Source organism: Cibotium barometz, chromosome 29, assembly GCF_041138505.1.
Source record: "Cibotium barometz isolate CiBa-2024 chromosome 29, ASM4113850v1, whole genome shotgun sequence".
NCBI classification, from domain to species: Eukaryota; Viridiplantae; Streptophyta; class Polypodiopsida; order Cyatheales; family Cibotiaceae; genus Cibotium; species Cibotium barometz.
The window spans coordinates 39,997,801-40,019,698 of record NC_141074.1 but is presented as its reverse complement, the minus strand read 5'-3'; the positions used below and the strand labels follow the sequence as shown (position 1 = coordinate 40,019,698).

The window sequence follows — 21,898 nt, the reverse complement described above, 5'->3', positions numbered from 1 at the left end:
TAATTCCTTCTGATAAACATCAAGAGTAAGTTCAGCATTTTGCAATCTCCTGCTTTCAAATGCAATGGCATGTCCTTCTTGATTTAAGACGGCTCCAATGCAATTGCCACAAGCATCACATTCTACCACAAATGGCTTTTGCAAGTCTGGAATGATTAAGACTGGCCCTGTGATAATGGCATTTTTGAGCTTATTGAAAGCATTAATCTCAACCTCTGTCCATTTAAACATAGGACGTTTCTTGGTGAGTTCATGCAATGGCGAAGCAATCATTGCAAAGTGAAAGATAAATCTCCTGTAATATGAACATAGACCAAGAAAGCTTCGGACTTCATGAATAGATTTAAGTTCTGGCCAATCTTTGATGGTTTGGATCTTTGTAGGATCCATTCGTACACCATCCTTTGATACTATGTGTCCCAAGTAGTGAATCTCTGAAAGGAAAAATTCACTCTTTTTGGCGTTGATCATAAGCTTATGCTGCCTTAGTTCTTCAAAGACCACTCTTAAGTGCTTTTTGTGATCCTCCTCATTCTTGGAGAATACAAGAATGTCATCAAAGAACACACCTGTAAAAGTTCTATGATTTCTGAAAATTCGGTCCATCATGCGATTGAAAGTAGCCGGGGCATTTGTAAGACCGAATGGCATAACCAAATACTCATAGAGACCAAAAGAAGTGCGAAATGCTGTCTTATGTACATCCTGTGGCATCACTCGCACTTGATGATAGCCGCTTTTAAGATCAATGCGACTAAAACAAGATGATCCATCCAGCTTGTCCAAGATATCATCAATCCTCGGTATGGGAAACCGATTCTTGATGGTAATCTTATTTAATGCCCTGTAATCCACACACATACGGAATGAACCGTCTTTCTTTTGTACAAGAAGAACGGGTGAACAAAATGGCGAAGAACTAGGCCGCACCAAGCCTTTCTCAAGTAGTTCACCCACTTGTTTCATAATCTCTTCTTGTTGGCAAGCACTAACACGATATGCTGGCCTATTTGGAGGTGAATTCCCTGGAACTAATTCAATGCGGTGATCTTCTGGCCGTGAAGGAGGCATTACATTAGGTAAAGAGTCAGCAAAACAATCCCCGAATTCGCTTAAAAATTTCAGCCTCTCTTTAGTAAGAGTGTCCACATGTACATTACTGTGTTCCACATTATCACGTACAAAAACCAAGTACGAAGAAACACTCTTTTTCATTGCTTTATTGATTTGTATATGAGATACAACGGGGATAGTATCACCCGACACACCTGCATCTAAATGATGCTCTCTACCTTTATACATAAAAGTGATTTTGTTGGTCTTGTAATTTTTGGTAGGCTCAAGGCGTGCATGCCAAGGTTTTCCCAGTAATACATCACATCCACTAAGAGGGGCAACGAGAAAGTTCTCGTGGTCGAGGTATCCTTGGATATGCATTCGCAGCTTTCCAATAAGGGGTGTAACCTTCACATCTTTTTCCAGAAAAGCTGAACATGCATGAATTTCGGGTCCCATGTCACCTACTTCAATCCCCAAGGCAGCAGCCATATCAGCGGAGATGAAGTTGTCAGTGGAGCAGTCATCAAACATGAATAAAGCTGGCTGGTCTTTTAGTTGTCCCCATGCTTTGCATACCATTCTATGCATGTTTGCATGTCCCGTGTTGCCCTGTACATCATATACCATATTGACATGCACTTTAGGTTCTTCTGGCTTCTTATTCTTGTTAGGGCATTGTGGAGAGATGTGATCTTTACTACCACATTTAAAACATTTGCCTTCACGAATGTATTGTACCCTTTGTTGAGGAGTCAAGCCATAAACACCCTTTTTCTGCCACGGTTTCTTTTCTTTTGCATTTTCAGCTCTTTGAGGGGGCTTTACATCCTTCAAATCTGAATTTTCAGCTTTGTGCATGGCTTTGAAATCTCTTCTAAAGGGCTGTCCACCCTTTTGTACATTAAAACCAGCTTTCTCCTTACCCTTGCCCAAGCTTTGGTCAATTCTAGATTGCACCCATTTGACATTAAGCTCTTCGGAAGCCAAGACCGAGTTTATGAGTTGACGAAGAGTTTGGTTTGGATAGATTTGTAGTCCTCTTTGGAAGATGGGTTGCAATCCTGACTCAAATTTCCTCTTCTTTTCTTCTTCAGTAACGGTCATGAAGGGTAACACTTCCATTAATACCTCCCAAAATTTGGAGATGTAAGAGGTAATGGATTGCCCTTCTTTTTGCTCCAACCTGTCCCACTTCCTGCATATATCCTGAGTAAAATTTGGAGGCAAAAATTGATCATAAAACTTTTGTTTGAATTCAGCCCATGTAGAAATGGTGTTGCCGGAAAGCTTCTCGGCCAACCACCAATGAGCAGCAGTGCCTTTCATGTACATGCCCACATGTCTGAGTTTTGATGATTCTGAAAATTCTCCCTCATGAAAAGCAATTTCAAATTGGGAGATAAAAGATAGAGCTTTGGTAGAATCATATTCTCCATGAAAATACTCAAACTTAACTGTTTTGTCACCTGCAGTAAACTCTTTAGTCTTCTTCTTCTTATGTTGATGCGTTTCCTCTTCATCTCTCTCGATTGGTTGCTTATTTGCTTCATTAGTAGGAACATATCGCTCAATTCCATCATGAGGAGGGGCTGATTTATGAGTCGGTTCCTTGAGAAGACTTTCATGAGCTTTAATAGATGACCTGTGGGGAGGAGAAACATGTGCGGTAGAGGCATGATGAGAGGTAGCAGACGCCTCTTCTCTTTCCTGTCGCACAATAGATTTAAGCTTTGATGTTTCAGCTGCATGTTGATTCATAAGAGGAGGCTTTTTAAACCTAAGCCCTCCTTCCTTTCGAGTAACTACATCACCTTGTCCCATGAGGTAAGAGACAGCCATATCTCTTGGTTGAACCCCCAATTCCATGGCAACATTTTCCAATGCATCATTCACAAAAGGAGAATGCTTTGACACACGAGATACATGCCTTGACTGTGAGTCTTCATGCATATCCTTGAGTTGTTTTTGCATCATACATAATTGCCTTTTGAGGTCTGCAATTTCAGCCTGCATAGCATCATGTGCATCACTCTGTATAGCCTTCTCCTTACCTCGGGATGGCTGTCCCATATATACATGAGTTGCATTTCCTTCCCTTCTAACATAAGATGGCTGTCCGGCATGTGCAATACCATCATGTGACCCAAGAAAAACATTTTCAGCAGTGTATTGTTCATGCATTTGAGTATCATCATGCACATTGTCTCCTCTTGGCTTCACATATGTACTCTTCCTTGGATTTACATCCCGTGAAGTACCTGTTTGGCTCGCCATAATGCTTAAGAATGCTAACAGCTAGTGTAAGCTAGATTAGGACCGTCTTCCACACAGAAAGGAGGAAGATCCTAGGCTCTGATACCAATGAGATTCCCCCGGTCGGGGTTGAGCACAATCTTGGCAAACACTTAAGCTATTAACATAATTAAACAATTTTAAATGGCGCAACACAATAGAGTAAGAAGCTGAATTTTATTTTTGCACACTGCACTAGGGCCGGAAAGGGCCGACCCCCCTTGTAATAGATTTTATTATCAAGGAAAACTGTTACAAGCCTCACGGGCATTCACATGCCAAACTGTTCAAGTGCATCCATGATCATGAAAACAGCATTGCAAACAAATTTGTCGTAGACGATGGAATCCATAGCTTCACTTGAGAGTAGCTTCGTTCCTTGATTCCTTGAAGCTTGTCAAACGCAGCTATGCTCCACTGGCATCCATACACATACACATGTGTGTGCCAGGACCGAGACATAGGAGACCATATTGACAAAGCATTCGAATCTCAAATTGAAAATTGCTTGCAAAATGCTCTTACCAAGTATTGGACGATCAATGTCGAGCTCCACCTCCGTGCGGACGAACTACAGCTTGAATGTGACCGTTTTCCACTTCCGGCTGAAATTAGGGTTTCTGATTTTTAGGGTTTTAAGCAGGTTATATGAGTCCAAAATTGGGCATTTTGGGCTCTTTAGATGCCTATGAGTAAGGGGCACAGCTTGGTATGGTTTCCTCCAAAATTAGGGTTTCTGAAATTAGGGTTTCTGCAGAATTAGGGTTTCTGAAAATTAGGGTTTCAGCAGAATTTGGGGGCGGTAGAATGGTTAGGAGACTCCATATTCATTTAGAAGAGAGAGATAGAGTGAAAAGGTGAGCAACTGGAGGCTTAACTGTGAAAGGAAGAATCTTCAAGCTTTCCATTGGAGTTGGGAGCAAGAGGGAATGAAAATCAGCACTCTCACCAAGCAAAAAGTTAGAGAGAATAACAAAAATAGGCTCTCTTGAAGGGGGGGCGCCTATTTCTAGAGAGAGAGTGTAGAGAGAGGTAATTTTCAAAATGAGTAATAGCATGGTGGCAGGTCCTCATACTGCCACCCAGTCCATAACCATCCCTTTTCCACACAAATTTAGTGGGAAGGGTGCCTGGACACTCGCCTAGCCGACCGGAAGGGAATTCTAGTCTATTCTTACTTATAGTTTGTCCGCCCGAGCTTTAATGAAGTGTGGACGCCCAATCTCACTTATAACTTGGGCGGACACACTTATTAAAGTGTGGACCTGCAAAACAAAGAATACATTGCTTTAACTCATAAAAAAGTAAAGTGGTGTACTTACCACCTGTCTACAGCCCACAAACGAGGTCAGAATACAGTTTCACTCGCACGGTTCACAAGAGGGCGTCCCCTACATGTGAACTACACAAACAAATCTTGCATGCAATCAAATAGTTCATGCAAAGACAGGATTTTTAACTTGCAAACATGTTATGCAAGGATGCATTGAACAGTCTCCCTATTCATTTAGCTTGTAGTCCGTGGTACCACACTCTGGATTTGGGCGCAGATACACAATCCCAACCCATATATCCAGCCTACTGGCTCTCGGTGTAGACATAAGTCCCCAACCATAAGATGCCAGTCCATCCTACAGAACTCGTCCATAGGCCTGAAGCGCAGAGAATGCCCAAATAGTGACAACTTGGCTATTGCAACCGGATAGTTATGCCATACAAGGATTGACCCTGGTTAATACATCCTTGTACACGTCTTTTTTGGGGTTGCTTCTATTTTGGATTGGGTACTGAACATCATATAATTCGTGTCCCCTGTGTACCTTGTATACGTGTTTGGAGTTCTTTGGACTTGAAACTGGACTTGGATTTGGATTTGGAACCGGACTTGGATTTGGATATTGGAACTGGTACTAGCCCAGTGAGAGATTCTTGTGGGTCGTCCCCGTTGGTGTGCTTGGCATTAGAGATCTCATGCCTCGACATCGACATCGACATCGACTTGGATATTCTACTTCGGCATATTTGTTTGCTTTTGTATTCATTGTTGTATTGATCCTGGCCAGCGTGCTCGTGGATTGTTCCCGAGTAGATTCTTGAAAGGGGGCGGGGCCTGTTCCCCGCGCAGTGTGTGTGTTGTGCAATGCTCCCTAATCCCTCCTCTCTTCCCCCTCTCTCTATATCATTATTTCTTGGATACGTGGTTGAATCTGTCACGGCACGCCCCACTGGGCTGTTAGCAGTCATCTCCTGTCTGTATATTTACACCAGGGCCTCTGTTGTGGGTGTGCCCGCCTGATTTTGGTGTTTTCTCATTTTTCCCCACTTTCCATATTTTTTTCCTATTTTTCCCATTTTTTCCTGTTGTGTGGAGGGCTGTCGGCTGCCCGCCTGCCTCTGTGTGGTATCCAACATGACTGAGCTGGCCGACTCAGTTGCTGCTAGCTGACAGGATTTATAGCAGCTGACTGGAGTGCTGTTGGTCGGGTACATTCAGGGGGCAGTCGGCTGTCTTTTCTACTGGCCGACTGGCTGATAGGGGCCATATAAAAGGGCCCCTTGGCCCCCCACACTTTGTATTCATATTTCGGGATTTTCTCTTGTGTATATAGCAGAGTTATATGCTTCTCTCTCTCCCTCTCTATTGCTGTGTTTTTCTGCAGTGCACTTGCTCTAGTTTTTCAGATCTTGTCTTCATCTCCGCTGCATATTCTGACATGGTATCAGAGCTCTAGGCTCTTGGAAGATCTTGGGAACTGTGTGAGCAAGAGGGGGGCTGTTTTGTTGCTGATTGGAGGACTGTTTTGGGCCGTACGGGAAGAGGAGAAGCAAGCAGAAGGCGGTCTGATTTGCTGGACAGCCACTTGCAGGTTTAGTTTCTCATTTTTTCCCACCCACCCTCCCTTTTCAGTTACACCCCCGCAATGGCAGATTTACTTGAGATGGCTGAGAAGCATGTGAAGATTCCGACTCTCCCCACGTTCCCAGTGGACCGTTAGTTGGACGGGAACAACTACGGCATATGGAAGGTAATGATGGAATCTGTTTTGGAGTCTTAGGACCTTGCTGATTTCATTGTTGTTGGGGTTCCACGACCGGAGTTAGAGGAAGGGGAGTTACCCTCGATTCGGAAGGAATGTGAGAGGCACAGGCATAGTTATGGGATCGTGTCAATGCCAGGGTCTGTTCTTTCATTTTTCTCAATTGCACACCACAGGTAATCAATCATATCAAGCATATGACGCTGGCCAGAGGTATTTGGCAGCATTTGGCTTCTCTCTACAACAGGGTATCGCCGATGAAGAGGATCTCCTTGGAAGTGTAGTAGATGCGGGTGATGAATCCTGCAAAGTCATCGACGATGCGAGAGCACATCAACAAGATGCAGGCTCTTCCGCAGGAAGTTCTCCAGGCTGGGAAAGAGATATCGGAGGATATGGCCATAACTTTGCTGTCACATTTTCCCTCTTAGTACTCAGCATTTTACTCTTTGTTGATTACCAGTGGTAGGCTTAGCACCATCACATGGGAGGAGCTTGTGTCCATGGTCTTAGACCAAGAGGAAAGATTCACGAACCCTCCACAGGGCGGAGGTTCTGAGGCCTTAACTAGCCAATGGTCGAAAGGCCGGAATAACAACAACAAGGGCAAAGGGAAGGCTTCATCGGAGAAGTCTTCTGAGAAGAAGCCCGATGCAGACCGAGAGAAACTGAAGGCCAAGAGGACCTGCAATGATTGTGGCGAGAAAGGCCACTATTGGAGGAAGTGTCCCAAGCGGACTGGGAAGAGTGGTGATTCTTCAGCTTCAGTTGCAAAGACTCCAGCCTTTGTGCACTTAGAGATGATGGACACGGATGCTTCATCTTCTTCGAGCGAGGAGGCAGTTGGCTTCACCGCAAAGGATACTCGGGAATGGATTCTCGACAGTGGTGCTTCCAGGCACGTGACTCCTTCTCGTGACTTCTTTCTGGATCTGAAACGGTAGTCAGGTCGCATTTTCATTGGCGATAATTTCACAATTCCAATACACAGTGAGGGCCGGATGGAGATCATTCCCGATGGCAGAGGGGGTAAGCATTTCTCTCATGTTCTTTACGTCCCAGCACTTGGTTTTCATCTATTGTCAGTGCATGAGATATGCAAGACTGGCTTCTGGGTGGAGTTTGAGGAGCATTCTGTTGCTCTATGGGACCGCGAGACTGGCAAGGTTGTTTGGGAAGGCGGCGTGGAGAATGGTATATACAAACTCTCCGCACTCTCCTCTGTGTGACAAGTTCTCGGGTTGGTGACTTGTGGCACTTTCGGTTTGGCCACTTAAATGTGGATGCGCTGCGGCGAGCTTTCCGGGACCAGATGGTGGTTGGCTTGCCAGATGTTGGCAGTAGGCAAGGACGTTGCAGTTCTTGCATACGTGGTAAGCAGCACAGGGAATCCTTTCCGAAGCAGGCTTCAAGGCGTGCTTCGAAACCATTGGAGTTGGTACACACTGACTTGCGGACCTATGCAGACAGCATCCTTGGGAGGTTCTCTGTACTTCATGCTGCTTGTTGATGATTGTTCTAGATTCACATGGGTCTATTTCCTTTCTTAGAAGGACCAAGCCTTTGCTCGGTTCAAGGAGTGGCATGTGATGGTGGAGAAAGAGTCTGGCTTGCAGGTGAAGACTCTCCGGGCTGACAAAGGAGGTGAATTTTCTTCTAATGCTTTCGTGAGATTTTGTGCGGAACATGGCATCAAGAGGGAGCTAGCCAATACAGGTTTGCCGTCAGAGAATGGAGTAGTAGAACGAAAGAACAGGACTGTGGTGGAGATGGTGAGGACGATGCTGGAGCATCGTGATCTTCCTCGTCCACTTTGGGGAGAGGCTGTGGCTACGGTTGTCCATATCCTCAACCGGTCTCCGACGACTTCAGTACCGAACATGACTCCCTTTGAGGCATATTTTGGCAGGAAACCTGATGTCTCCCATTTCCGTGTTTTTGGGAGTGATGCGTATGTTCACATTCCAAAGAAGCACAGGGGGAAGCTCGACTCTAAGTCCCAAAAGCTTATTTTTGTGGAATATAACTCTCTTTCCAAGGATTTGATCCAGAGAGGAACGAGATTGTTGTCAGCAGGGATGTGGTCTTTGATGGACCACAGAGGACGGACCTCGAAGATCGCACAGAGTCCGTGATAAAAGTCATTCAGCGGAGCTTTTACAGGTGAACTATGCCTTGATGTCTCGTATCATGCAGGACAAAGAGTCCACTTCCGCAAGGAAGCCTTGATGTCTCGTATCATGCAGGACAAAGAGCCCACTTCCGTCAAGGAAGCCCTTGCACAGGATACTTGGAAGAAAGCCATGCAAGTGGAACTTGATGCCATTGAGAAGAACAACACTTGGGAGTTGGTACCGAGGTTGTCGAAACGGTCAGTCATTGGTGTCAAGTGGGTCTTTAAGACCAAATATGTGTCTGATAAGTCGATGGACAAACACAAAGCTAGATTTGTGACTAAAGGTTATGCTCAGAGGCCAGGCATCGACTATGAGGATACCTTTGCATCGACAGTGAGGATGACCACGATTCGGACCGTTCTTGCCCTTGCTTCTTCTTAGTGGTGGCCCGTATTCAGATGGATGTCAAATCTGCGTTCCTTAATGGTGACCGCAGGAGGAGGTATATGTTGAGCAGCCTCTAGGCTTTGAGGATCAGAAGAGATGGTTTACAGGTTAAGGAAGGCCTTGTATGGTCTTAAACATGCTCCCAAGGCTTGGAATCAGAAGATTGATTCCTTCTTTCTCTGAACTGGATTTTAGAGATCGGTTGCAGATCCCAACCTGTATCTCTTTCGAGAACGCGCAGTGTTCCCAGGCGTTTCAGAAACGGCAGGTATGAAACGGGTTTCATACGTTTTGAAACGTTTCATAAAAGATAAGAAACGGGTACAAAAAGGTTTCATACAAAATAGAAAAAACATGTATATTTTTACTTGAAATATACAAAAGAAAAAACTGTTGACATAACTTATAAGAGACCACATTGAATTCATTTCAATAAAAACAAAATACATGTAAGATATGATGATATCACAAATCACGTGGGTGATCACTGATGACTAAACAGAAATCAAAAGGATCACCACGTGGGTGATGAGTCATGACTCAAAATCCAAGATCAAAATAAATAACATGTCCAAAGTTCAAACTAAATAACATGTCCAAATAAAATGATACTGGCAGCTGCTAGCTACTATCTGCGTCCTCATCTGCATCCTCATCTGCATCCTCATGCTCATCCTCATCTGCATCTTCTGCCTCTGCAGCCTCACTCTCAAGGTCACTGCCGGTAGCCGAGTCCTCAAATGCCTCATCCTCTAGAGGTGCAGGTGCACCACTAGTACTAGCCTCACGAGAAGATCGTGTAGTGCGAGCCAGAGCCATGATCTCCTCATAGAGCATAGAATAGATGTCTCTCTCCTCCTGAGGAATGTGGGGAATCTCCTTGCACTTCATGATATCAATCTTATCTGGATTCACTTGGCGAGGCTCCATGGGATGACCCTTTTGTTCTAGCAATCGGAGATTGCAATGACAAAAGACAAGCCTCTCCAATTGTGCTGAGGAGAGTCTATTTCTCTTTTTCGTGTGAAAAAGAGCCCATGTACTCCAGTTTCTCTCTCAAGGCCTTGAACTGCAATCTTGGGAGAGAACTCTCAATGCAATCCGTCTCTACATTGTACAAAAAGAATGTTAAGTTAGAGTCAAAAAGAGAGTAGCATTTGAATGTAGATTTTGAAAGAGTAGGACTCAGGAGACAAAGATACAAGATTCAAGAATCAAGAAGCCTTACCAAGTTGGGTGTCCCAATACCGTATTTCTCCCACCAAGACACTGGCTTCAACTGTGCAATGCAGTAGCTCGCCCAAACATATGGCTACCGTTGCGGTAAATGAGAAGCTCATCCTCGAGCTTTCTCATAAGCTGTATATCACCTCCCACTCCCACCAACTTGGTAATGTACTCGATCCATCCTGACTCTAGCTCCTCATTGAGGTATTGCTCCTCATTTCTCCAAAGGGGATGCAAAATGTGAGCAACAGCATGGATTGGCCTATGAAACCAATCCCAACGCCGATTCCAGATCTCCTTAATATCTTGAACTCTACATGTAACATGTGACAAACATAAGAGATCAAGATTTATAAAATAACTTATAGGAAGACTCAAGAGAAAGACTCAAAGACTAAAGTTAAAGCCCAAGGGTGAGCACCTGTCACGCGACAAGGTAGTGCAATCATTGAGAGCTTCACCAATTCTGTCCATGAACTCATAAAGCAGCCCAATGGTACTCCCCTCCATGTCTGTGAGCCGAAGGACACTATACATGGGCTGAAGTGCCTTCACAAGTCCCTCTGCATCCTGCCACCAAGTATCTCTCATGACCATACGAGAGAATGCTATAGACTTGGGCTCATCATTGTCCTCCCATGCTGTCCATTCACGACACACAATAGTGCGTAATAAGCCATGTCGCACTCTCACTAGTCTCTCCACCACGATAAACATATATGCAAACCAAGTTTTGGAGGGCTTTAGAAGCTCAAGATCACTATTGGCCCTGTACATGCTCAAAACCTTTGGCCTCTTTGTGACAAAGTTCACCATGGTAGATGCAGCTGAAAATACATGGCTCACCCAATCAAGCTTCCCCACATCCTCAATCATCAAGTCAAGGCTGTGTGCTGCACAAGGTGTCCACACAATCTTGGGGAACTCCTCCTCTAACATCCTGCCCATGGATACACAATTGGACCCATTGTCCGTGATCACCTGCACAATGTTATCAGGCCCAATTTCATTGATTGCCTGGCGCATGTGGGACATAATGAACTCCCCTGTAACCACTATCCCTGGCACCGATGCATCTATGGCACGAATGAACATTGTGCCTTTGCAGGAGGACACAAGAATGTTGTACACATTTCTCTTCCGCACATCTGTCCATCCATCACAAAGCAAAGTACAACCATACTTTGCCCAAGTGGCCTTGAGAGGCTCCATCTCCATCTCCACAGCGAGTTGCTCCTTGCGAAGCTCAGTAGTGCACAATGTCTCGTAGGAGGGGCCATCCCACTCACACCCAATGCTGGACTTACATGGCCCAATGCCGAAACCCTTTGTTTGTGACAAATGTGCCTTCAGCCTGGTGACACTGCCATGGTGCTTATCAGCACAAAAGTTGCATTTCCACTTTCCGGAGCCCGAGCCACCATATCTAGACTCGAAGGTGACATTGTTCCAAAGAGAATCACCTGTTTGAGGCATCCTACAAGGCGGGGATAAATGCAGATTGTTGGCCCTGCAAGTGCGACACAGAACATAAACTAATCTCAATAGAGCAAGGGTGGACCGTGGAAGATATGCCATAAATATTGATGGAAGAGAAAAAAGTGTGCTGCTTTGTGAGTTGTGCAGAGAAAACCAACTTAAAGCAAAACATGACATTACCCCTTTGGAAGACCTCCACAAGGCCCAAGGACACCAAGGAGCAGGCGGGCCGACACAAGCGATGGAAGGATGGCACACAAATCGGCAAACTCACAGGCAGCCGCCACTGGGAAGCGTGAATGAAATGCGCCGTACGATTCACGAAAGGAAACGTTTTTTAAGGTTTTTAAAATATGCATGATGTATGAAACGCGTTTCATACAGGACGAAACGTTTCGTACGTTTCGAACCTGTATGAAACGCGTTTCTATGCAACACTGGGAACGCGGCATGGTCACGTTAATCATCCTTTATGTGGATGATCTCATTCTCACCGGCGGTCATGTGGAGCACATTAAAGTGACGAAGGCTGCCTTGTCAAAGGAGTTTGAGATGACCGACTTAGGCTTACTCCACTTCTTCTTGGGATTGGAGATCTGGCAGACCCAAAGGGGTTTTTTTCTCTCTCAGCAGCGGTATGTTCATGAGTTGCTTGAGGCCTTTGGGATGGAGAATCGCAAGCCTATTACGTCGTCGATGGACCCGAACACGAAGCTTACAATGAATGATCCTTGTGAGCCAGGTGATGCCTCTCTATACCGGAAGTTGGTTGGTTCATTGATCTGGTTGCTGAACACCAGATTGGACTTGAGCTTTTCTTTGGGGCTGTTAAGCTCATTTATGCAGATGCCGTTGAAGTCTCATCGTACGCAGGATTGCGGATCTTGCGGTATCTACAGGGGACGAAGGATCTTGGACTCTTTTACACAGGAGGGGGATTGATGGATGGAGTCAGACTCCAAGGATGGAGTGACTCAGATTGGGGAGGAGATCCAGACACGAGGAGATCCACATCAGGCTATAGTTTTTCCCTCGGCTCAAGAGTGGTTTCATGGAGCAGTAAGAGGCAGCCAACTATTGCCTTGTCATCGACAGAGGCACAGTACCGGGCTGCGTGCGAGGTTGTGTGGCTGCGGAGGTTGCTTGGCGAGATTGGGTTTCCATAGAAGAAGCCCACAGTCATCCAGTGCGATAACCAGAGCTGTATAGCTATTGCTCGGAACCCGGTCTTCCATGCCCGGACCAAGCACATAGAGATACAATATCACTTTGTTCGTGAGAAGATCTTGGGTGGTGACATCTTGCTTCTTTATTGTTCGACAAAGGACAATGCGGCGGACCTCTTCACGAAATCTCTACCTCAGGCTATGCTCCGATGGCACTAGGGTTGGTTCCACATCCAGGAGCTGAGAGGGGGTGTTAGCAGTCATCTCCTGTCTGTATATTTACACCAGGGCCTCTGTTGTGGGTGTGCCCGCCCGATTTAGGTGTTTTCTCATTTTTCCCCACTCTCCATATTTTTTCCCTATTTCCTGTTGTGTGGAGGGCTGTCGGCTGCCCGCTTGCCTCTGTGTGGTATCCAACATGACTGTTAGGAGCTGGCCGACTCAGTTGCTGTTGGCTGACAGGATTTATAGTAGCCGACTGGAGTGCTGTTGGTCGGGTACATTCAGGGGGCAGTCGGTTGTCTTTTCTACTGGCCGACTGGCTGATAGGGGCCATATAAAATGGCCCCTTGGCCCCCCACACTTTGTATTCAGATTTCGGGATTTTCTCTTGTGTATATCATAGTAGCAACGGAACGGGAACGGGAACAGAACGAAAGCACCACCAGGGGAACGGGAACGAGAAAAAGGGGGAACGGGAACGAGGGGGAATGGAAACAGGGAACGACCTAGATAATTCCTAGAAATGACGATAAATCTTAACATACAATGCTCATTTATATAACCAAATCAGAGACACACTAAAGTCTAGTGCACCATAATTTGCATGGCTAGATAGTAACACTGAATAGATCTCACAAGTCAAAATAAATTAGCCCACATCATACATGACATAAGTGACAAAAAGCACAAAATGTGGCCCACATGGCACAGCCTAGATAAAAGAAACAATCCAAGTCCAAAGTCCAAGCCTCAAGGTGACATGCAAATAGTAAAGAGATATCATGCATGGCTACTGCCAGTGATGCCATCAAGGAGACTATCATCTATGTCATCCAAGAAGGCCATATCATCAAGACCAACATCTGCAGCATCCAAATCTTCAATCCCATCCTGACCAGGATCTGCAAGTCCATGTGTCTCCTCATCATCCAAGGACTCCTCATCAAGCAATATAAACTTCTCTGGTTTGGGAGATGCCATATCACCAAGCAAGCGCAAATTAGCACTTACAAAAATCAAGTCATTGACTTGTTTTGTCCCAAATTTGTTCCTCTTCTTGGATGCAACATGGCCGAACACACTTCATAGCTGCTCAATCGGAGAGGAGCTTGCACCTTGAGACAAGATCCTTACTGCCAATGATTGAAGCTGTGGTGTACGAGCCCCATAATCCTCCCACCATAAAGCAGTCCCCATCTTAAACCTCTCTCTCTGTGCATTAGCCGATCCAAAGCTTCCCAACTTGCTGCGATAAAATCCAAGTTGGTCTTTCACCAACCTTCGTTTATCTGCATCACAAACCTGCCTAGAAAGCACTGTCTCCCAACCATCCATCACCTCATCATCGGCCTCTTGTCCACATCCTTGGAACTCGGGATCCAAGACATACGCAGCAGCATGCATAGGAGAATGATAACCATTCCATCGTGCTTCACATAATTCTCGAACCTCTGCATATTTCTCATCAGACAAGCCCATTTCCCCTATTTTCTCGATCATTCGGTCAGCCCCCTCATAAACCTTGCCAATGCATGGCTCCCGTCCATCTGCAATCCGCATCAAGCGCATGATCGGCTTCATCATAGCATTGATAGTATTGACTTCATCCCAAAATGTGAAGTCTTGTATGGTTCTTGCAACCTCTATGCCGGCTCTTGAGCGAGAAAGTGCCCATCCCATCCACTCATTGCATACAACCAACTGCTTCAAAGGCAATTGCACTTTGGATAACCTCTTCATCATGAGAAAGTTATAACCAAAGCGTGTCTCTGAGTACTTCAAGAGATCCTTTTTGGCCGATCTCTTGCGGAATTCATTCAAAATAAACTGATGGTTTTGAATGAAGCTTATTATCTCCTTGCCTTTTTGAATGTGTGGATCAACCCATGGCAAGCTGCCAACATCCTTCAATAAGTTGCTCAAACAATGAGCAAAGCATGGACTAAATGTGATATGCGGATACCTGTCTTCAAGCTTAAGACCAGCTGCTCTATTTGTTGCCTCACCATCAGCTAAGAACTGAATAACATTCTCTGGTCCAACTTTCTCAATACCTTCGGCCCACTCTTCCACAAGCTGATCTGCAGTTTTTCCAATCCCAGAAGCATCATGTGAGGAAATGAATTGCATTCCTCCTCGAGAATAAGCAACCATGCCATGAATGGACCTTTTTCGAGTGTCACTCCAACCATCTGCAATAAGTGACACACCATTCTTTGCCCAACTTTCATGCACAGACTCTAAAGCACATTCAATTTTGCAGCTTTCTCCTTTTGCAACAAGGTGGTGCGTAGTGTCTCATATGAAGGAGGCTTGTATGTTGGGCCATACCGTGCAATCTCCTGGACCATTTCAATGAAATATGGAGACCTGGCAACATTGAATGCTACATGATCATGATAAAAGAACCTTGCAACAGCTGCATCTACCCTCTCTTTCTTGCGGGGATCCCAAGCTGCTCCCAAGGTTTGCTGCTTGCCGGAACTTGCACCCATAGACTGCGAATCTTGGGAAAATGCAAAGCTCCCAAGTCCTCCATACTGTTGTCCATCTCCCAAGTGTACATCTTCCCCTTGTCTACTGAAGTAAGATGCATCAATTGCCGGTTTCTTTCGTGCACATGCTTTCTCCTCTTCACTTGGGTACTTTGCCAAAAGCTCTCTACGCATTTCAGGTGTTGTCCCTGGGCATTTGTTCACTTGTGCTTTTTCATTGTTTACATGGCATAGATGTGCTCTCACACGGTTTGCTCCTCCTAACTTCTCTTTGTTACATTGCTTGCATTTCCATCGTGTTGCACCTCCCTTAGATGAATACGTTTCTAGCCTTTCAACCTCGTCCCACCAAGTAGCATTCGAAGCCGATCGCTTTGAACCCGAGTAAGCCATGATGTCTGCAAATTCGGGCAAAAAGTTGAATAGGCTTTCAAAGTTAACCATTACAGAGAAATGAGTCCTTTTTTTTTCTTGTGTTTAATGGGGAGAGACTGTGCAGTGTACAGTCCAGATTGTGATTCACCATAGGTAATTTTTAAAACACCAAAAGTTCAAAGTTCAAACAAAAAAAGAGAGAGAGAAGAAAGAGAAAAGCTTCTTGCTGCCTTGCCTTTTAGATGAATGTAGTCACTGTGTGTACAGTGTACAGTGTACACTGCAAGTCTGCACAGTGCAAGGGTTGGGGGCCTGGCTGCCAGTGGCTGGGGCGACTGTACTATGTAGTACAGAATGTCAGAACAGCTGTCGTACGGGCAGGACAGTATGGGCAGTGGACTCGTGGAGTCGTGGACAGCAACGGCGACTACACTGGTACAGGCGTGAACTCCGAAAAGCGACAGGCGAAAGGCGTACGGGACCCGGTGCGAATTTCCGAAAAGCGACTGGCGCAAGGCTTACGGGCTTCTATTTTTTTAAAAAAAAATCCACGTCATCAGCACGTTCCCACGTGGGGGAACGGCAGGCTCGCGTTCCCTCGCCCGTTTCATCTCCCGTTTGTATATAGCAGAGTTATACGCTTCTCTGTCTCTCCCTCTCTATTGCTGTGTTTTTCTGCAGTGCACTTGCTCTAGTTTTTCAGATCTTGAGATTTGTCTTCATCTCCGCTGCATATTTTGACATGGGCTTACACTCATCCTCTTTGTTCAAAGAGAGCAACCATCCATGTGTTAGTCCCAGCCATGTGCACCGCTTGTTGCTGGCTGCCCTACGCCATCATACAGCTATACAGAGTTCTATCGACTGACATATCGTTGGACCAACATTGTCTGCAACCGAACCAGCCTCCGTATTGTTGAAACATCTCTACTTGGCTATTGCAACCGCATAGCTGTGCCATACAAGGATTGACCTTGGGTAATACATCCTTGTACAAGCCTTTTTGGGGGTTGAATCTACTTCGGATTGGGTACTGAACATCATATAATTCATGGCTCGTGTGTACCTTGTATACATGTTTGGAGTTCTTTGGACTTGGAATTGGACTTGGATTTGGATATTGGAACTGGTACTAGCCCTGTGAGAGATTCTTGTGGGTCATCCCCGTGGTGTGCTCGGCATCAGAGATCTCGTGCCTTGACATCGACACCGACACCGACTTGGATATTCTACTTTGGCATATTTGTTTCCGAAGTCGAAGGAGTTGAATCTGCTAAAGCCTATCTTCGGGCCAAAGGAGTCACCATTGCAGAAGGATCTAGAGCTACTTGGTCTATTTCTTGTGGAGGGGACAGGGAGGCTATTCCTAGGCCTTCTTTCTCAAATACAACTTCTTCAGGTATAGGTATGGGAAAGGAAGGAAAAGGAGCCCACATGAACTGGCAAGATGGACTTCAAGTTGGGAGAACGACCAGATGGCCAAGATGACTATCGATGAACGCTCGGGATGGCCTTGAGGATAGTCTGAGCGGTTTCCCTCGGGAGCTAGATAGCTCGGTACGGTTTCCGATGAAACTAGACGGGACAATCCATGAACAGGAGGATCATTACTTGTGCATTGCATACTTATGTATGTTTGAATTTCTTTGACTTTGTGTGCTGTTTTTGAGGAGTGGACAATGCTTGGATTTATGGCATGTGATAGTCCATTGGGCTCCAGGCTACCTCGCTAGTACCTGGAATTCCTTGTAGATGTGAATGATGCATACCTGTTTGTTGACTAGCTTTTGTCTAGATTTTGCAGGAGCTAAGTTGCATTTATTTTATCTAACACATGTGACAGGCCCTGAAGAAGTACCATCAAGAACAAAGCCATTGGTAAAAGATAAGACGTAGAGATGTTGCCAGATGAGAAGATGACACCATAGTTATGGGGAAAGACGAGATGCACAAGCTCACCAGACAGGGCTAGTATTGGGAACATATGGATATATTGGCAACAAATGGATATACTGGGAACATATGGATATGCTTGGAACACTTGCAGTCCGCAATTGAGGACAACTGCGATGTAAGAGGGAGGGAATGCAACTATTTTGCCCTCCTAGCTCTATTTCGCATGATGGATCATGGAACCCTTGCTCGGACACCAGATAGGTGGAAGAAGGCTTGGAGATAGGGACCATAAGGTTTGCTCAAGAAAAAGCACCAGTCTTGGTCAAAAACCAAGAAAAAGCAAAAAGTCAAATTGGGTTGACTGCGAACCAGGGGCAACACTGGCAAGAGGAGACTAAGCCGGACCAAAAATCTAAAAGCTTCTTTTTCAAAAAGCAGATGCAGAGCCAAAAAGCAAGGCCCTGAAGTTAGAAAAGCAAAGCATAAGAACTTTATTAAAAGATGAGTAATATTTTATCAATAAAAGTAAAAGAGCAAAAGCAAAGGTAAAAAGGGCAAATTAAAAGCATAGACAAGCTTTTGGCAAAAAAGCAAGGCCCTCCTCAAGTATATAAAGGCTTGAACCTCTCTTGTAGCACCATGAGCAAGATCATTGAAAGAGCTTGAAGATCATCTACTTCAACATCTTCTTCATCAACATCAACGTCAACATCATCATCGAAACTCGAGTCTCCAACGTTGCTGCCTCAGTTGTTTTGAATCATATGACTGCTGCTTGATTCGCCACCTACAATATAGTGCCTCCAGCCACCTTGGGCCGCCAACTGTTTGGCTGCTGCGTTGTTCGCCGCTGCCAACCACTAACTACGCATGATCTGCTGTTGCTACTTGGCTGGCCCATCTATGCGCCTCCTCTTTGCGCTGATTAACTGTGTTCCACCACCATCGACTGGAGCTAGCTGCTGGCCGTCATCACCAACACTGCCAGCCAGCGCCAGTGCTAGCGCTGCCAAAACTGCTCTTGCCGGGCTGAGCCATAGTCACCAGAAATGTTTCGGGGTTTTTGACGTTTCGGGGCAAAACGTTTCGGCCTTCTCGGCTAAGAAATGCCAAGGTTTCGGATTTTTTTCTATATAATTTTGCATTGCTAAAGTCCCAAAAAATAGGAACTCTTGACTTTGAGAAACATTTTTTTTTTTGGGAGAAACCAAAAAAAATCAAGAGTTTCTGAAACATTTCGGGGTTTCTCACTCCAGAAACGTGTTTTCATGTGACTATGTTGCCAGCATCACCGTTAGCCAGCGTTGTTTGCGTCAGCTAAAGCTCTACCACCTGACCCAGCCGCCATCAACTCGACGATGTTGCTTGCTTGGATAGCATCGCTATCTATGCTTGCTGATTCTCAACGCCACCACCCGAGCCTCTGGAGTCGCAACGAGCTAGCCAACACCTTCGTTAGCCAAGAGTAGCCCTTGCCACCCGTCAGCCTGCATCTCTTGTTGTTGGCTGCCTTATGCCATCATATAGCTATACAGAGTTCTATCGGTTGACATATTATTGGATCAACATTGTTTGCAACCGAACTGGCCTGCGTATTGTTGAAACATCTCTACTTGGCTATTGCAACCGGATAGCCGTGACATACAAGGATTGACCCTGGTTATTGTTGAAACATCTCTACCTGGCTATTGCAACCGGATAGCTGTGCCATACAAGGATTGACCCTGGTTATTGTTGAAACATCTCTACCTGGCTATTGCAACCGGATAGCCGTGCCATACAAGGATTGACCCTGGTTATTGTTGAAACATCTCTACCTGGCTATTGCAACCGGATAGCTGTGCCATACAAGGATTGACCTTGTTTCATACATCCTTGTATAAACCTTACCTCGGATTGGGTACTGAACGTCATATAATTCGTGTCCCCTGTGTACCTTGTATACGTGTTTGGAGTTCTCTGGACTTGGATTTGGACTTGGAACTGGACTTGGATTTGGATATTGAAATTGGTACTAGTCCGGTAAGAGATTCTTGTGGGTCATCCCCGTTGGTGTGCTCGGCATCAGAGATCTCGTGCCTCGACATCAACATCGACTTGGATATTCTACTTCGGCATATTTGTTGGCTTTTGTATTCATTGTTGTATTGATCTTGGCCAATGTGCCCATGGATAGTTCCTAAATAAATTTCTGAAAGGGAGTGGGGCTTGTTCCCTGCTTAGTGTGTGTGTATTGTGCAAAGCTCCCTAATCCCTTCTCTCTCTTCCCCCTCTCTCTATATCATTATTTCTTGGATACGTGGTTGAATCTATCACGGCATGCCCCGTTGGGCTTACACTTATCCTCTTTGTTCGAAGAGAGCAACCAGCCATGTGTCAGTCCTAGCTTGGACCATTTCCCTCTTTGCTTGACACCCAGGGTGGAATCTTATCATCTCTCTTCTTCCTCTCTCTAGAAGTTGGCGCCTCCCTTCATGAAGCCTTATGGTTGTATTTTTTGCACTTTCTCCTTACTCCATATCCAAGCTTGTAAGAGTGCTTTCCATGCTTCGAAGAGTGTTTCTAGGCTTCACTCTCCTACACACTCCCAATGGCTGAAATTCAGCAAAACAATACTTTTCTTTGTTGTGTAAGTTTTGGTCTTTTGGCTGAAAACATGAATTTCAGTCTTTCTTTTTCAAGTTGAACCATAGGGGAAGCTTTTCTAGGGTTCCTTGCATCCACTTGAAGACTTTTGTCGCGAAGGATTGTGACAAACTGCAGATTTCAATACTCCAGACGCTTCGTGAAGACTTCCGTTGACATCGACTCTACTTGCAATTGGTAAGCTTTAATGCTCAATCATGGAAGCAAGTAGCAAGACTCCATGTTCACATACCGTGTGTAGTGTTCTCTTGTCCTACATGCTTTCTTTTAGATTGTTTCCACCATGTGTGGGTGGAACAACAGAGAGCAGATGGTAGGGAACATGGGCACTTGAGAGGGTAGTGTGAGTTGAAGTTCTTCACTAACAACCATATTGTTTCCAATACTGTATTCATATGCATTGGTATGGAAATCTGGTCAGAAATGCTGATGACACTATGTACTTGATTGTTGCTAGATTAATATACACTATTTGAGGGAGGGGCTTACTGTTCAGGCTCATTGTGCGTCTCTTGTCAATTCAGCAAATTATATCTTGTATTGTGCTTGTTGTCTATTAAATCTTACTGTATTTAAGTGTATTGATTAGCATTGTGTTCAACCAAACATTCCACACCGACTGGTGGAATTACAGTCAGCTTGCAGATGATTGGCTGACTAGTTGCATTATAAGAAAACATGAAGTTCAGCTTACATGTGAATGGATGATCGTTTTTAGGAAAAGGAACATGAGGTTTACCCTGCTTGTAAAGACACATGGTTGGATTCACAAATGGGTACATGACCTATCTCATGAAAGACTACATGATAGGCTACTTGACTGGACTCCTGAAAGGACACCTGTGTGGATTTGGGAAAGTATACATGACTAGGCACTTGACTAGAGACATGAGAGGTTACATGATGGGGTACTTGAATGGGTGCATGGCTTGATTCAAGGTAAAATTCAAGGCTGAGAACATGATTTATACTTGAGCTTGCTGGGGGTGATGGATGAAGGATAACACGACTCAGTTCATGACTGCAACCTACACATGATTGGGCACATAAAACTGGCACGCGTGGACGAGCATTTCTTTTGTCCTTTTTCTTGACGGAAAAAGCACTTGGCCTTTTTGGACACACTTTTATATGATACCTGGGATTTTTGCAATAGATACAGGCTGGAGACATGCTCAATCCAACAAGGTGGTAACACCTTCTATGCTATTTCGATATGATACAAGTGTTCTAGAAGTAAATGCTGCTTCTGTAAATTGTTATTGTTTTTGCTGATGTTGAAGGTAAGTAACAAGTACAAGTGTGTCCTTTTAATGATGCTGATGTGGACTTCTGCAAGTGGTCCACTTTGCTGATGTAGACACCCATATTAAGGTTTTTGCCAAGAACAAGGCATAGGTAGATCTAGGGTTTTCTGAACGACAGTAGAGACTTGAAGA

At 45.0% G+C, this 21,898-nt stretch overlaps 2 protein-coding genes across 7 annotated transcripts in view; one reads left to right on the top strand and one right to left on the bottom strand.

Moving 5' to 3' along the window:
- Nucleotides 1-21,898, top strand: part of LOC147622177 (uncharacterized) — a 157,326-nt gene that overhangs the window by 128,595 nt on the left and 6,833 nt on the right. The window lies entirely within an intron of this gene.
- On the bottom strand, nucleotides 10,229-11,398 carry LOC147622178 (uncharacterized). The gene is made up of 2 exons (XM_086822733.1): nucleotides 10,602-11,398; nucleotides 10,229-10,493 (listed from the first exon to the last, which is right to left on the bottom strand). Exons 1-2 carry the CDS (start codon nucleotides 11,396-11,398, stop codon nucleotides 10,229-10,231), a joined length of 1,062 nt encoding a protein of 353 aa, XP_086678859.1.

Excerpts from the sequence above, each read along its gene's own strand:
- LOC147622178 (XM_086822733.1), bottom strand. The coding sequence starts at position 11,398 with ATGGAGATGGAGCCTCTCAAGGCCACTTGGGCAAAGTATGGTTGTACT. Across the intron at positions 10,494-10,601 it reads ACTACCTTGTCGCGTGACAG|AGTTCAAGATATTAAGGAGA; the intron begins GTGCTCACCCTT and ends TGTTACATGTAG.